Source organism: Colletotrichum truncatum, assembly GCF_014235925.2.
Source record: "Colletotrichum truncatum strain CMES1059 chromosome Unknown Contig_0008, whole genome shotgun sequence".
In the NCBI taxonomy this organism is placed as follows: Eukaryota; Fungi; Ascomycota; class Sordariomycetes; order Glomerellales; family Glomerellaceae; genus Colletotrichum; species Colletotrichum truncatum.
Genome location: NW_027222405.1, coordinates 1,470,149 through 1,486,159, shown reverse-complemented (window position 1 = coordinate 1,486,159; position 16,011 = coordinate 1,470,149). Strand labels below are relative to the sequence as shown.

Here is a 16,011-nt window from a genome sequence, read left to right as displayed (position 1 = left end):
TTGTGTGCGTGTGTGTTTGTTTGTGTGTATTTCGGGGGGATGGGGAGAAGTCTGGTTCACGGCTTTGGACTGATTACTTTCTTTCTCTTTTTTTCTTTTATTTGTTCTAATTAGGTAGCTTATACAATTGCCCGTTTCCCCTCCTCTTTTTTGCAATTCAGACAGACCGTTTACTTTGACCCTCCCAAAAGCCTCCGGGTTCAAAGGCAAGTTTAAGCCGGGTTTGGCCGGGTACCGGGGCCCGGACCGGGTTCGCGAAAAAAACCGGTGATCATCGGCGAAATACGTAAAAGCGAGGAGGGCCCGAAAGATGCCTCACCGTTCTGACTCTGACGTCGACGAAAAAACCAAGGGGGGGGGTCTGATGATGTAGTGTGTAAGTATTCCTCCGTTTCCCTCCCTCGTCCCATGGTCCCCCCCCCCCCCCCCCCCCCCCCACCACCTCCCGCCTAAAAGACGACGTCGCTACCCGGCCAGAGGACGTCATACACTGCCCCCTCGTCGAGGCTGATGTTCCCCACAACCTGCAGATTCGCGGGGTCGGGAAAGTTCATCTCGGTGGGCCCGATGAACTGGCCCAGGTCGTCCAGGTCGCGCCACGAAAAGCCGCGCCCGAGGAGGTCCGTCTGTAGCGGGAGGACGTTTGCGTGCAATCCCGCGGCGCTGCCCGCCATGCGAGGGTGCGTCACGCCGTTGGGGAACGACATTGATGCGTCGTGGTTCTGGTAGGCTGTGTTTTCGGGCATGTTAAACGGGGCAGGAGCCGGGGCCGGGGCGGGGTCGGTGATCATCGGTGTCGGTCCCACTTCTCCGCTTCCGAGATCGGCGGGTTCCGGGTGGTGGTGGTTGTAGTGGTAGTGGTGGTGAGGAGGGGGTGCGGGTTTCCGGGCCGGTGATTTGGAGCGCCAGAGAAGGGAGAGGAGACGCGCGTAGCGCTGGCCTAGGCTGTGTGCGCTTTCGGATGATCGTTGTAGGCAGGATACTGTTACGGAGATGGAGCGTCGGACGGAGTCTGAGGCTTCGCTTCCTAGGGCGCCTGCGAGGCGGGCCTGCGGTTTTTTTTAGTTGTGGTTTTTTTGTATTATATATATATATGTGTGTGTGTGTGTGTGTGTTTGGGGGTTTGTATCGTGGAACTCTCCCGTACTTACCTTGAACAGAAACACCGCCGCATAAATCACGTAGAGGTAATACTTCAGCGGCATGTACCGCAGCTCCGTCGCCGGATCCACGGACGTGTTGAGGATATCGAGGAGGGAGTTGGCGGCGTCCATGGATTCGTAGATGAACCTTGCGTCCGGTGTGCTCGCGAGGTCCGAGAACAGCGGCCCGTTGATGGCTGTTGCTGTCGCCGCTCGTGTTGCGTGTGTTGTGCTTTGCTGTGGTGTCTGGGTTCGGGATTGCGGGTGTGATTGTTGGGCTGCCGCTTGTTGCTGCTGTTGTTGTTGTTGCTGCTGTTGTTGCTGCTGCTGCTGGCGTGCTCGGGTAATTGCGCGGTTGATTGTTGCTTGGAAGGCAAAGGCGTTGATGTACAAGCGCAGAAACTCATAGGAGAGGTTCAGGCCTGCTTTTATTATCGGGGTGACTGCGGTCCGTCAATATCTGCTATGTGGAGGGTCATAAACTCCAGGACGCTACTCACAGCTCAAGCCCCCCCAGACGAGTTTCCATTTACGGAGAACGGCGAAGGAATCGTCCTGGGTCATTAGTCTTCAGCTTGTAGTATCCGATACTCGTCAACTCACAATGTATCTGACGTACTCTCCCCCCAGATAAAGCTGCGCTCTGTGACTCGCCGAAGAATAGAGTATGTCGTGGGCGTTGCTGAAGAGCTGTATCAGCTCGAGCTGCGCCTGGAACAGCTGCCCTAGGTTGTCCGACCCAGCCCGCTGGACCCTGAGGGAGGGAAAGTCGACGGAGCGAGGGATTGTAGATGGCCCTGGTCCGCGGGACCAGAACCCCTTCCCTACCCGAATCGACACCTCTCTGTCACTCATGTAACAAGCTACAGCGAAGAGTTAGCAAGACAACTCACCAAGCAAGATTTGCCAAGAGGTAAGGAAGCCGCTCACCAGCCCAAACAAGCCTCTTCCTCCGAAAGTGCTCTGACAGACTATTCTGCTTGTCAACCAGCAACCCCGTCTGCTCCAAACTCTGCAGATACCCCAACCGGATGGCGACGCCGATCTGCATCCAAGCTCCTTCGTCCTCCTCTCCTCTCCCAACGGTGGGCTTCTCTTGGAGCCTCTGCGGCGCCCACTGCGCTAGGATCAGCAGCGCCTCGACGGCGCCGACCGTCGTCGAGCCCTTGTAGATTAGCTTCGATATCAGCGTCTCCATGTGCCGCGAGCATGCCTCGTGGACCGCCGACAGGGATGGCTCATCTTTCGAGACGACGGTGAAGATTGCTGTGAGCAGGTGCGGTTCCGCTTCCGTCAGGGCGGCGATTGAAGAGGGTGAGAGGATGCAGTTGTGGGCTACTGGGAAGAATGGGTGGAAATGTTCGTAGTATCTTGACCCGTGTTAGTCGAGGATGTGAGACTGGAAAGGGGGTACTGACGTGTTCAGCATACGAGATGCGACGGACACGGGGAGAATGCCGTCCGATATTGGAGGGTAATTGTAGTCTGATGTCAACTTTGAAGACGGGCGTGTTCCGTCGTGAGATGTACCGTCGCCGGTGGTGGTCGAGCTGCCTGACGGCTTCCGGGAAGGCTCGGGCTCATCATCATCCAAGTCGGCGACTTGGGCCAGGAGATTTAACGCATCGGATGGGTTCAAGAGATCGCTGGACGTGATGCATCCTTCTATATCCCCGGCGCTCTGAAGGGACCTGGCGCCGGGGCTGTCCGGCTGTGACCCGGACCCGGGCCAGCTGGCGGGGCGGCCCGGGGTGTCTTCCTCCGGGGTACTCGGCCACGTCTCCCCTTGTTGGCCCGAGTCCGGGGACTTTTGGTCGGCAAAGGACGGAAGTGAAACATGACCGCCTCCACCTCCGCCTCCGCCTCCGGTTGCTGATTCAGAGGCTGCTGCGGCTCCGCCCGGAGGCGGGAAGACGCCCTCGCTGTCTGGAAGCCGTAAACATTTCCTCGGTCGCCTACCGCCGCGTCGGGAGGTCGCCAAAATACATTCCTTCTTCTCACGGACGCAACGACGGCATGGTGGAGATCCTGGGTTTCCGCTGTAGTCGCTACATGTAAGGTACGGCTGGTCAGCTGCCGAGAACGTGAACTGAACGCTGGTACCGGCTTGTGGTGTGCTTGTTCGGAAAGACGGCCACTTACAGGTCGCATCTCGTCTTCCTGAGTCGACAGGAGACGCACGCGCGTGAAACCCGCCGCTCCTTTCCATTAGCCGCGGTGCGTGACTCTCGGCGTGGTGGCTGCCCGACTCCGGCCGGCGAGGGCCGAGACCCCGGTTCCACAGACATGCCCACTCGATGGGATGGGTGGATTGGATAGTGGGACAGATACGAGAGGGCCCAAGCTTTCTCGAAATTTTATGAATACGACGCCGACCCGGCAGCGTGAGCGTGGACGAATTCAGTTCCCCCGTAAACTGTGGTTCGGGCAGACGTAACAATGAGAGAGGGGGACAGGAAACATGATGCGGACGTTCGGCAATTCAGAAAGACTGTGAGCGGCAATGTGCTCGGCGATAATTGGGGTTTTATGTTTTCTTGTACGCGCACACGTGCTTATCTCTATGTAGTTAGGTCATGACGCATGCTATATGGAGTGGGAAAGTTTGTAGTTAAAAAGGCTGGGAGAATCCCTCCCGCCCAATTGCTACTCTCTGTTCCCCCCGAAACTAACATTTCGGTTGTATCGTACACCGCATCGATCGCGAATCAGATTGGCCAGGGCTCCAAATCGGTGTCGCAGCACAAAAGGTGTATCCTGAACCCTGCAACTGCATGGTTGCGAGAGCGGTGGGTTGCATGTGTACTCAAGAGAGACAGCCTTCTACCCTGAAAGCGTTTGCAGAAAGATACGTTACGCATTATTTCGTGATGGTTGTTAATGATGATGCATACTTTGAATGGCCGGGACAACAGATATGCATTAGAGACTACTACTTTAGACCTCCGCTGAGGACGATCTCCTGGCCTGTCAAGTATCCTGTTTTGGCGAACCTGCAAGCGACAAATTAGACTTGACACTGAGTTTCACAATACACGCGCAGGAATGACTTACATCTTGACAACGTTTGCTACTTCTTCAGGGGCTCCGAGACGGTGAACCGGAACACTCGCGGCGATTGCAAGCCCGGGATCCGTGGCTCTCAAAGCCTCGAGATCGTCTTTGCTGTCCCAAGTCCTATATTGTGTTAGTTGAAGTGTCGGATGTGAATTGGGGTCTTCTCTCACTTTGACTTTGGCGTGGCGATCATGCCAGTTGCCCCGATCATGGCGGGCAAAACCTGCAGTGAATCAGTTATGAGGCTTTCAACTGATGCTAGAACTAGTAAGACTGAGAACTTACGATGTTTACGGTAACTCCTTCCGGGGCCAAAAGCGTTGCCAAGTTGAGACCCATTGAGCTTCAATACTGCGTCAGTAACCAACCCTATGCGTTGGACTTGATGTAAAGCCCCTGAAAACAAAGCAGAAGCCTCAAAAGATTCAACTCACCAGAGCGCACCCTTGGTAGCCGCATAATGGCAACCGTTGATACCGCCTCCCCGGCTCGCGATGCTGCCCACCAACACCACGCGACCCCATCCCTGAGCGCGCATGCCCGGGAGACAAGCCTTGGTGACAACGAACTGACTGCGAGCGTTGACCTCCATCATCTCGTCCCAGTCATCCTCGCCAATGTCGGCGGGATCGCGAATGCGGCGTCCGAGGCCTGCATTAGCGACTAGAATCGAGATGGCCTTGTGCTTTTGGGCGACCTCGCTGTTGGCGAAGATGCTTGGCACGAGGTTCCGAGTCGACTCTCGCGATGAGAGATCTGCTTGGAAGTGGTGAAAGAGTTGCAAGGGGTACTTTGTGCGAAGCTCTTGGGCCAAAGCCTCTGCCTTGCTCTGAGTATGTGTTAGTTGCTTTGAACCTTGGTGAGAGGAGGGAGGGGGGGGGGCCGTGTTGCATACCTGACTTGAAGAATAGTGCAACGCAACATCGCAGCCCTCTGCAGCCAGGCTATGTGCGACGGCCGAACCGATACCACCGCTGTTTATTGACGATTGAGATTAGCTACAGATCTCACGGCACCCACACCCGTAAACGTACCTTGCACCCGTCACCAGAGCCAGGCGGCCCTGGGTGCGGTTGTCCGTGTCTTGAATTTGATATTGAACCATGATTGGAGGCAATGACCCTTGTAAAAAAAAAAGCTCCTTATAATGCAGGTAAAAAGAGAAGCAATGCTAACGCCTTTAAACAACTACGCTTGCGACGAATTGCGTATTCTCCAGATCGTATAAGTCGATGCGGGCGCATTCCTCACGAGTCTCGTTCAACATACATGCGGCTAATGAGGGGTTGGAGGAGAGCGCGGGACAAACACCGATTGCCGAATAGCCGATCCTTCAATTGCCGCCGCTATCGGGGGCGCCGTAATGGAGCAGGGCTCCAGCGTCTTGAGTCGTACTAAGTCAGTCCCCGTTGGTAGTGCAAGTAACTATATCTGAGTTCAGATATAAATGTGTCTAGGTCCTAAAAGGGATTTTTTTTTATTGATCATCACCACGAAAATGTGTCGGGTCCAGGATTCCTAGAGAATCCTTTTTGAAATATACTGGAGAAGGGTTGGGAAATGATTCTCGAACACATGATGATTTTGTTTTTAAATGAATTAATTGGTTTATTTTTATTTTTCTCTTTCTCTTTTTCGTGGGACGTAAGATACAAGGACCGTTACTAAGGAATCTGTACAGTCTTTGGTCGCCGTGCCTTTCCATGTAGTAGAGTAACTAGACAACAACCACTGAAAACAATGCATGGATAACTCAGAGCGGTCAATAGCCGTAGCACCCTGGCCATAGCTAGAAAACTTTGCAGAAAAAGCCCCATCGGCTATTGTCTATCATGATTCTGTCGGCATCTGAGTCGTCTGATGTCCTAGGTAACCTAGTTTAATTGCCTGGTGGACGTTTCAATCCACCTCGACAGCTCATTTATCCAGACCCCGCAAATGCGCTCTCCCCCGTGGGGATGCCTGGGGAAGGGGTCTTTGCCGTCATCGATCATGATACCTGGTGAATATCTTGCTTAATTCTCGTTGTTTTGTTTGCGTGAGTTTTAGACTTATAAACACTGACCAGCGCGTCTGGATCTAAGTTGGTAGAGGCAAGCTGCAACATCGCGGTTTGACTTGGACTTGCGGACCATATTCTGCTCAGCACAAGTTTTCCAACGGTTCCATATTTATCCAAAGACATCATGGGTGAATTTCGTGGCCAGCGGCTGGTGTTGGTCGTCAGCGTTTTGACGTCTCTGGGATTCATGCTGATCGGTTATGACAATGGACTTATGGGAGGACTTGGTGCGTGTTCTCGACAACTTGATTGACCAAAGAAGTACTTGGCTAATTGAGATTTTGCTGCTAGTCACTGCTCCGGCGTTCAACTCGACATTCGACTCACCGGACCCAACGATGACCGGTCTCATCGTTGCTATTTACGAAGGTTCGAAGCTCGCCGTCGGCTGCTGAGCTCACATGCTGACTTACCGCAACACAGTTGGATGCTTCTTTGGTTGTGTCGCGACGGCTTTCTTTGGCGAAAGGCTTGGTCGACGCAAGAGCATAGGAATTGGATGTTTGATTATGGTGGTCGGAGCCGTCTTGCAAGCCGCAGCCTACGGACGCGCACAACTTATCGTCGGAAGAATCGTCTCCGGCGTTGGCATGGGCATTGTCAATTCTACGGTACCTGTGCTGCAGGCGGAGTTTAGTCCGAAGGCAAGCCGTGGAATTTGTAAGTTGTGAAAGTGCCCGTATCTTCAGAAAGTGCTGACTGGTGCATCACAGACGTTTGCGCTCAACTGTCTACCCTCAACTTTGGTATCTTCCTCATTTACTGGATCGACTACGCCTTCTCATCCCACACCGAAAGCTATGCCTGGAGAGTGCCGGTTATTTTGCAGTGCATATGCATCCTGCCCATGTTCGCCATCTTGCAAATCATCCCAGAGACGCCTCGATGGTTGGCTGCCCACGACCGACCCGACGAATGTTTGGCTGTTCTGCAACGCTTGAAGGGTGACCACGAAGATGAGGAAACTATCAGGGCCCTCCACAACTCCATTATGCAAACTGTGGCATACGAGGCGTCGGTCAGTTCTGGATCTTGGAAGGATCTATTTATCAATGACCGGATCAAGACTGGTCAGCGGTTCCTTATTGCCTGCGCCATTCAAGGATTCCAGCAGCTCGGAGGCATCAACGCCATCATCTGTGAGTAAATATTGTGATGATTCAGAGCAAAATTGCTAACGTTTTGATATAGACTATAGCAGCACTCTATTCGAGAAGAGTATTGGTTTCGACAAGCACATGTCGAGTTTGATGTCTGGATTCTTACAGACATGGTTCTTCGTGGCCTCGTTTATCCCATGGCTTCTGATTGACCGTGTGGGAAGAAGACCTCTGGTAAGAAAGCTTGCCATTGACCTATCCTATGTTGACACTCACTGACGTAACCTTCAGCTGCTTTCTATGATCAGTGTTATGGCGGCAGTTATGGCAGTACAAGCTGCTCTGATTTATCAGGTCCAGAACGTCACAGCCATTGCTCATGCTGCTGGCATCGGAGCGGCCGCCATGCTCTTCGTCTTCCAAGGAGCATTCACCATCGGATTCCAGGCGACAGTCTGGGTTTACCCGTAAGGCAAAACTTACCTATTTGAAGCTTTGAATTCTAACACCATTCCAGTTCTGAAATCCTGCCTCTTCGAATTCGCCAGATGGGATCATCCGTGTCCAGTGCAGTCAACTGGATCTTCAACTACGTAAGTTTTCCTTGCTATAGCTCTAAACTTCTGATGCTAATATATACAGATGATCGTGCAAGTTACACCCATTGCTATTGCCAACATTGGATGGAGGACATACATCATTTTTGCCGTTCTGAACGCTACTTGGGTTCCTATTATCTACCTGTTCTTCCCCGAGACCAAGGGTTTGGAGTTGGAGGATGTGGACCGGCTCTTCTCTGGTGACGATCTCACTGACATGGATCGCCGCTCCGTTGACAAGCATGATGTGTGGGATGTTGAGGATGTGAGGGCATGAACCGGGATGCCAACTTAGGATTAGAGCGCACGAGTCAGGTGTTCGAGATTGATGTCAGTAACAAGGACGTTTGTAGAGTTCTGAAGACACCGAGCAGTCTGCAGTTCAGTTTCAGCTCCGCTGGTGCACATCGAATATGTCAACAAGTGATCGCTCCTATTAGACTTTGTTGACGGGCACATCGAAGCAACGCCCACGCCCACGGTCCGATTTTTCATACAACGTTACCCCTGTTCCTGAGCGATTTAATAATACTCGGACCCATGAACTTTAAAACCTGTGACTCGGCATGACAGACAGCCCCGCAGTAGCTTGGACTGGAGCTATGGGGAACGTGTGTGCCCTGGTGCCCAAGCTTTGACCCTTACCCTCTTGATCGTATCATCAAAATACCAGTGCCACTGGTACAAGTTTTTCCAGTCGATTTCTCGAATTCTTGGCATAGATTCACCATATTGATTGGAAGATCTACATCGAGTCGATTTTGCTGTACATTCACCATGGCGAACACTTCTGCTTTCGCCGTATATGACGACTCGGTGAAGAAGCTGTTTGGCAGCTCGCCGAAGTTGGAGCTCTTGCACGAGAACCAAGAATATCCCTTTGCGCACGAGGCAGGAGTCTTCATCGAGCGGGACAACACTCTCTTCATCACCAGCAATCAGTTCATTGACAAGACCGGCGGTAGGAAGATACAGGTATGCCGTGTCACACTTCCATCGAATGGCAATGCCAAGGTCAAGTGCGAGGAGATTTACCCTGAGAGTGTGCACATGGCCAACGGCGGTGTCAACTACCTAGATGGTGTTCTTTTCTGTGCCCAAGGAACTTTGGATTCGCCTGGTGGCATCGTTTTCATGGAGGCCCAGCCACCTTATCAGACGCGGTTGATGATTAGCTCGTTCCATGGTCGGGAATTCAACTCCGTCAACGACGTCGTCGTTCACAGCGATGGCTCAATCTGGTTCACCGACCCGATATACGGCTATGAGCAGGGAATTCGACCACGGCCGAAGCTTCCCAGTCAGGTGTATCGATATGACCCCATTAGAAGCTCGATCAGAGCGATGGCGGATGGGTTTGGAAGACCGAACGGAATCTGTTTCAGTCCTGATGAAAAGACCGTCTATGTGACGGATACCGACTGGATTCACGGTGACGGTTCAACCGACCTCACAAGACCTTCAACCATGTATGTGGTAAAATGACTATTGCTGCTGCTGCTGAGACTTTCTATCCGGATCTAAAAGTAAACTCACTAACAAACCACGTCAGCTATGCTTTCGACGTTGCTTCTTACTCTGGAGAACCGTTCCTCACAAATAGGCGGCTGTTCGCCATGGCAGACACAGGCATTCCGGACGGCATCAAATGTGACGTCCACGGTAATGTGTACAGTGGCTGTGGCGATGGCGTGAACATCTGGTCGCCAGGGGGTGTGTTGCTGGGAAAGATTCTCATTCAAGGCGGTGCTGCCAACTTCTGCTTCGGCCGCAACGGGGAGCTTTTCATCCTCAATGAGCACCGTCTGTGGAGAGCAAAACTGGCTGACGAAACCAAGGGAGCGTTGTTGTGTATTTAGATCACTCTGATGCTCGACATTCCGGGCTCGGGTCCCGCGGAAAACGAGTTTGGAAGTCAAGGGCGCCTCTGTGATTGTGGACTATCGGCCGCGTGAAGGATTTTATGAAGGTTACTATCAGGGCTTCTAGATACCACTTTCGTGGCTTGGGGATGGTCATTGATTGGCCCAGAATTGAGCGACTTACAGCTTAGGACAGGATTGCCAAAATGTTGCTTAGAATTCATCAACAGTGCTAGTTTTCTTCCTTCGTATTAAAGTAATACACTGTGAACCCATCTAAAGGCTTGAAATACCGATTGGCGAGACACGAAGGAGGGCAAAAAGAAGGCCACAGCAGGCGGCTGAGCATAACCTGCGCACTGGTAGCAGTTGACTGCAAGTATTGTTAAAATATACATGGCACATCTTGTGATACCTCGAGCCTGATCAATTTTCTGAAATTACTCGAGTTAAAAAGCTACAAAGCCGATGTTAACATGGAACATGCAAGTCGAGCTTTCTTCACAGATTCTTTAGATCGACCTTGGTCTGTAAGATGCACAATTATGAGATTGGGTTGGTGGCAGGTTCCAATAACTTTGCCAGTCCGCCAGATTTCGCCGACTGAATTTATCCTACATCATTCACTAGTATAGGAGAAGGTATAGGAAAGATTGAGCAAACCCACGGTTTTTTCGAACATCTAGATCGCCCTGGCCAGGGGCCAGACATAGCCTCTAGTCACTACGAACCAAAATCAATGCATGAAAAGATCGATTGAAAGGAAGCAATGATTCTGATGAGAAATTATTGGAGTATGGATTGGAACATGTATCTTTTCTGCTTGATCGGCCTGCGATTCGCGTTCGGGCACCAAGCATTCTACATGTCGCTCGATGGCGTTATCGTACATGGCGATGACCGGTTGACCAAGCACCGACAAGTCACAGCACTTGCTTTCGCATTGAAAGTTGGTCTAGTTCCTACAGTTTTGTACCATACAATAGGGTTGTTCCTTCGGTTAAAGCTGACTGGAACTATCGGAGGACTGTACAGCTCCCAACGCCTAGATCCGGGTATATCGAATCAGTTTGATCAAACCGAAAACCGTTACCCCCATTTTGACCTTGGCAGAAGGATTGAGGATATCTTCGATAGTTACATGTTGTCATTTCTCGGAAACCCATCATATTTAGCAATTTCATAGGCAGAAAGTCCAAGTGATGTTACGAGAACCAATGTAGGGAGTTCCTACCGCTATCGAATTCCAATACCTGTCTCAATCTATAGTGGCAATCTTGCTCTGATTCTGAGGAATGGCTGCTGGGACAAGGGCACGGCAAAGAAATGGCGGCTTTTCAAGGAAAGTTGCGTTCTCCAACATTAAAATTGGCATCTTGTCGGATTTTTTGCTTCCGCAAAACGTTCTCACAACAATGGTTTCCTATTTCTGCTCCAAGAGCCATCGTACACCTTTTACTGTATCCTCAACAAACTGTTTGCTTTGTTTGAGGTAAGGAAAGTTGGTCCAGAAGTAATGCGGAAGCCCAGGGTAAATGTCCAGCTTGGTCTTCACCCCGGCTTCCTCCCTCAGCACACGCTCGTAAATAAGCGCTTCATCTCTGAGAGGATCCAGCCCAGCGACCTGGAAATAAGCAGGGGGTAGCCCCTTGTGGCCCTGGCCGATTTTCCCAGAGTGAAAAGGGACGAAAAGCGGGCTCTCCATGTCTGGTTTCACGATGAGCTGGATGCCTTTGATTGATTCTTCATCGTTGATGCCTATGACGGGATCTTTGGACGGTGTCACGAAAGGGTGGCTGAGGTATTCAGCTCGGTATTTCTCTGGTATAGCCTCGGGAGGGAGGAGACACATGATCGCTGGCACACATAGATACTGGCCCGTCAGTGGCGGCGAGAGATCATTGTCGCGTGCTAGGTGGGCAAGAGTGGCGGAGATATTGCCCCCGGCTGAGCCGCCACCGATAATGAAGCCGCGAGAGGGATCGGCACCCAGCTCCGATGCGTTCTTGGCGGCCTGTTATGAAAGGTTAGCAAGTCAGCTTCAGTAACTCGATGAGCTACCACATACCCATTGCAAGGCGTCCCAGCAGTCGTTGATGTACGTGGGAAACGCGAATTCAGGTGCGAGTCTAATTCAAGTGAGCTTTTGCGTAATGAAATGAAGGACAAGTAAGATACTTACCGATACTCGACGTTGACGCAGACTGCACCTAGGTCGCGGCTGAACAGGCGACAATTCACCTCTTCATCCGTTAGGTCGCCCATTGACCAACCTCCTTCATGATACATGACAATCAGAGGGCTCCCTTCAGCTGGTGCCTTCACCGGTGTGTAGATACGAACGGTAATTTCGTAACCATCTCTGGTAGTGATCTTGCGGTCTTCCTCTCGAACCTGTTCTGGTATGGGGCCAGGTAGATATCGCAAGTGATGCTTTTCACGCAAATGGGTTGCTCTATGCTCGCGTAAGGCAAAAAAGTCATCCCGTCCATAGTATGGGTCGCTAGGCTGTGGCGGCCGGATAGGCCGTGCGGCCAGTTCCTAACAAGGTCAACATCACAGTATCAATACGAAATGTTGCTCCAACTTACGGCTTCGTAGTCAGGATCAGGAATCCCATAGGAAAGAAGCTCTTCGCGTGATCTAGGTGCCATTGGAATATCTCTGGGTAGGAATTCTAGAAAGGAAACTGGCGTGAAGTTGATCTGCGGGTTAGGAAACCTAGTTCCATGCGGGGTTGGAAGCGGCCAAAGGAATTATAATCCCTTGGCCAGTGACGGTAGTTGCGCGGGGGTACGATTAGATAATCATACATAGAAGACGTCAGCTGACAATCGATGAAGAAGACTTGTCAAAGCCAAAGTCTATAATGAATTTGGTGCAAGTATTTGAGAAACGTGTTGGATATCATCCCTCAAAGACAGCGACGGTAAGATGAAGTTCAGTTGAAAGGAGCAGTCTATATTCAGGCGCCGAACTCGGTGTAGTTGAGGACCATCCGAAGACACGTGGAAACTCGCCAAGTGACCCCGCTAAATTGGAGAGGGTTTCAAGAGTGGTAGCGGGAGTGAACCTGTGACGTGATTCATCATTTGTATGTCTTGGTTACACGGCCCGTCTGATAATAAGTTGGGTATAACATGACTGTGGTTCTACACGATCCAATGCACGTTTTTGACCTACCCAAAAGGTGCCCATGAACGTCTTATATTACCTACTGACCAATGACATATATCAAACTTGGTGATACTAGTAAGGTAGATGGATTCAAGTGCTGGTTGTCAGTCTTATTTACCCAAACTATCGGGGGTTGACTGAGAACACATTGGCAACCTCAACATTACAATTTAGCAGTAGGAGATCTGGCAGATGAAGCCACGCCAGCTGGATAACAAGGGCTGAGGATGCAAACTTTAGAGGTTATCCAGTGCGTCGCAATACATTTCGCCGTCTTCTCATGTACATACCGAATGTGTACTTTTATCCCATCTAGCCTCAGATAGCAACAAGTACATACTGCCATATATCGAAGTCCACGTTTTCTACGACTACTAACTACATGATGCTTATCATTCAACAAAGCATCATACTGTCAGGGTCGGATTGGCAAGTAGCTCGTGTAGCAATGTGGTCATCTGGCATCCGATGGCATTACTAGGTGCAAAGTGCGACCGAAGATTCATCATTGGCGCCGAGCTCGAAATCGGCATTTTCCTATGACGTCTGCGTTGTGCTTCAAATCGAACTGTGAGTGTTGTGTGATATAAAAGAAACTAATACACTTTGCGATATATGCTCCATATCCCTAAACCGCCACTCACCGTATCTAAAGCGGTGTCTTGGACTCGGATTGCGCAACAATACTTGACTTGGCAAGCAGGTAGTTAGAGAGAATGGGGAAGGTCGTTTGTTGCCAGGGTTCCATCGCGACCCATGGTTCATTTCGGGATATAGTCTTGGCTCCCCCGATAGCCCTAATCGTGGGTTAGATACGAGGTGTTGGAGCAAGCCATCGGAGCTTAATACGAGCCATTTCCGTTCAAAACTCGTGCATCTTAGGAGAAAAGGTGATAAAAATAATAAAGGATAAGAAATACCGATTATTCTATTGTACCTTAGGCCCCGATGTATCCTTTAATCTTACTACCTAGGTATTGCAAAATGGTCAGCGGGGTTTGAACTGCCGGGCACCGCTGGGCGAAGCCGTGGCCGGGGTCGGCCCTAGCCGTGACAGCGGCATCGTCGAGCTTCCTGAATTGGACATCATTCCGGGTCACGCAATGTAAATGGTCTCAACGTCCGATTCATGAATGACCGACCCTTGTCGTACCACAATGAACCCATATCGTTTATATATAGAGGGCCAGGAATCCATTCAACCATGGCTGTCTCTGGTCCAGCGTCATTGCGCCCACCAGACCGACCACCATGAAGGCATCCCTCATCTCTCTTCTGAGCACTATCGTGCCCGCACTGGCGGCCCCGAACGGTATTGGCCGTCGGGCCGACCCGAGTTTGATGTCTGGGAAGTACATCATTCAGCTCAAGCCCGGTACAAGCCCCGATGCCGTTACCGCACACCACAACGCTGTACGCAGCCTTCTTCGTCGACGCGACGGCTCGTCTGGCGAAGTCGAAAAAACGTTCCAAATTGGCGACTTCAACGCCTACAGCGGATCTTTTGACGACGCAACCCTTGAGGCCATCTCGCAGCTCGAAGAAGTTCTGGTTGTGGAGCCTGACTCCCTTGTCTACGTCGAGCGGACCGATGAGCCCGAGGTTCAGAAGAAGCGTGCCTTGACCACGCAGTCGAACAGCATCTGGAGTCTAGGCGACCTTTCCCACACCAAAGCTGGGGCAACAGAGTACGTCTACGACGAGAGTGCTGGTGAGGGAACGACGGCATACGTCCTCGACACGGGTATTCGACTATCGCATGAGGAGTTTGAGGGCCGTGCCAGGTTCGGCATCAACGGCGTAACCGGCTCGACGCAGCAGAGCGGCACAAACTCGGACACCGATGGACACGGAACTCATGTTGCGGCTACCGTTGTCGGAAAGACGTACGGTGTAGCCAAGAAGGCCCAAGTCGTCGATGTCAAGGTGTTTAACGGTGATGTCGTAAGTTCTTTTGGTCTTTAGCCTCACCACCTTTGGATTGTGTACTGATGCTCCAACCCAGGGATCGACCTCTTCTATCCTTACTGGAATCACTTGGGCTGTCAACGACATCGTCAGCAAGGGCGCGCAAAAGACATCTGTCCTCAACCTTTCGCTCGGCGCTTCTGGTACTGCGCTTGATAACGCGGTCCTCGCAGCTTACCAGAAGGGTATCCTCTCCGTCGTGGCGGCTGGTAACAGCAACGAGCCGGCGGCGGACTCCACTCCGGCAAGGCTCCCGCAATCTTTCACCGTCGGCATGACGCAACCCAACCGCGGTCGCGTCAACATCATCGAGGGTATCTACGGCAGCAATTACGGCCCGGAGTTGGACGTCTTTGCGCCCGGTCGGGACATCATCAGTGCCAGTCACACATCGGACACGGGCACGGCTACCAAGACTGGCACTAGCATGGCGGCGCCGCTCGTCGCGGGGTTGGTGTGCTACCTTAGGGCGCTGGAGGAGGGCTTGGGTACCCCGGACGCGGTGACGAATCGGATTCTGGAGCTGGCCATTCCGGATGTTGTCGGAGACCCCAAGGGTTCGCCCAACCTCCTGGTGAACAACGGTAGTGGGCGCTAGGCCGGAAAGCATCAGATGATGAAGAGAGGGCGGGGAGGGGGGGGTTTCTGAGGCGGGCTTGTTAGGGCAACCTTTTTTTTCTATTGCCGATCATGTTTCTCCCTCGGAATTTCTGCCAAGAACGCAGTGCATGAACAACGGCAATGTTGACATCATGTTGCTACCTAATGCTGCTTGGAGATGGCCAGGATATGGGGGGTTTAGGCTGCCGGCCTGCTCACCTTGTTCTACATACAGGCAAGCATCCTACGACTACGTATACCTTATAACAGTTTGATAGGGATTGTTGAATGATGCAGCGAATTCTTGGATAGATCAATGAACGGGTCTAGACTACTACTATAGTGCCAAAGCACCCCGCGTACCAGACCCTTAAACTCTCATATTTGTCAAGTAGGGATTGACTTTATTTCAAAGGTCAGCCAGGAAAAAGAAAGAAAACAAAA

The 16,011-nt window shown here is 51.6% G+C and overlaps 6 protein-coding genes across 6 annotated transcripts; 3 read left to right on the top strand and 3 right to left on the bottom strand.

Annotated features, from left to right (window-relative positions):
* Nucleotides 1-449: 449 nt before the first annotated feature.
* CTRU02_211903 (C6 transcription factor) lies at nt 450-3,430 on the bottom strand (the record flags this gene model as incomplete). Its single annotated transcript, XM_070205739.1, has 9 exons — nt 450-1,049; nt 1,152-1,379; nt 1,434-1,585; nt 1,643-1,697; nt 1,746-2,005; nt 2,073-2,512; nt 2,561-2,969; nt 2,994-3,190; nt 3,285-3,430. The coding sequence occupies 9 exons, from the start codon at nt 3,428-3,430 to the stop codon at nt 450-452; spliced, it is 2,487 nt and encodes an 828-aa protein (XP_070060552.1).
* Nucleotides 3,431-4,074: 644 nt separating this feature from the next.
* On the bottom strand, nt 4,075-5,304 carry CTRU02_211902 (3-ketoacyl-acyl carrier protein (short chain dehydrogenase); the record flags this gene model as incomplete). The annotated part of the gene is made up of 7 exons (XM_070205738.1): nt 4,075-4,135; nt 4,197-4,319; nt 4,370-4,422; nt 4,485-4,542; nt 4,634-5,028; nt 5,095-5,179; nt 5,222-5,304. The coding sequence occupies 7 exons, from the start codon at nt 5,302-5,304 to the stop codon at nt 4,075-4,077; spliced, it is 858 nt and encodes a 285-aa protein (XP_070060551.1).
* A 1,081-nt stretch (nt 5,305-6,385) lies between these two features.
* CTRU02_211901 (hexose carrier) lies at nt 6,386-8,237 on the top strand (the record flags this gene model as incomplete). The annotated part of the gene is made up of 8 exons (XM_070205737.1): nt 6,386-6,488; nt 6,553-6,637; nt 6,677-6,921; nt 6,975-7,400; nt 7,453-7,595; nt 7,653-7,828; nt 7,879-7,954; nt 8,004-8,237. 8 exons carry the CDS (start codon nt 6,386-6,388, stop codon nt 8,235-8,237), a joined length of 1,488 nt encoding a protein of 495 aa, XP_070060550.1.
* Nucleotides 8,238-8,737: 500 nt separating this feature from the next.
* On the top strand, nt 8,738-9,819 carry CTRU02_211900 (SMP-30/gluconolaconase/IRE-like region; the record flags this gene model as incomplete). The annotated part of the gene is made up of 2 exons (XM_036725551.1): nt 8,738-9,429; nt 9,513-9,819. The coding sequence occupies 2 exons, from the start codon at nt 8,738-8,740 to the stop codon at nt 9,817-9,819; spliced, it is 999 nt and encodes a 332-aa protein (XP_036582756.1).
* A 1,426-nt stretch (nt 9,820-11,245) lies between these two features.
* Nucleotides 11,246-12,476, bottom strand: CTRU02_211899 (lipase 2; the record flags this gene model as incomplete). Its single annotated transcript, XM_036725550.1, has 4 exons — nt 11,246-11,836; nt 11,891-11,951; nt 12,005-12,363; nt 12,414-12,476. 4 exons carry the CDS (start codon nt 12,474-12,476, stop codon nt 11,246-11,248), a joined length of 1,074 nt encoding a protein of 357 aa, XP_036582755.1.
* A 1,774-nt stretch (nt 12,477-14,250) lies between these two features.
* On the top strand, nt 14,251-15,565 carry CTRU02_211898 (alkaline serine protease Alp1; the record flags this gene model as incomplete). The annotated part of the gene is made up of 2 exons (XM_036725549.1): nt 14,251-14,943; nt 15,005-15,565. The coding sequence occupies 2 exons, from the start codon at nt 14,251-14,253 to the stop codon at nt 15,563-15,565; spliced, it is 1,254 nt and encodes a 417-aa protein (XP_036582754.1).
* Between the last annotated feature and the right edge of the window lie 446 nt (nt 15,566-16,011).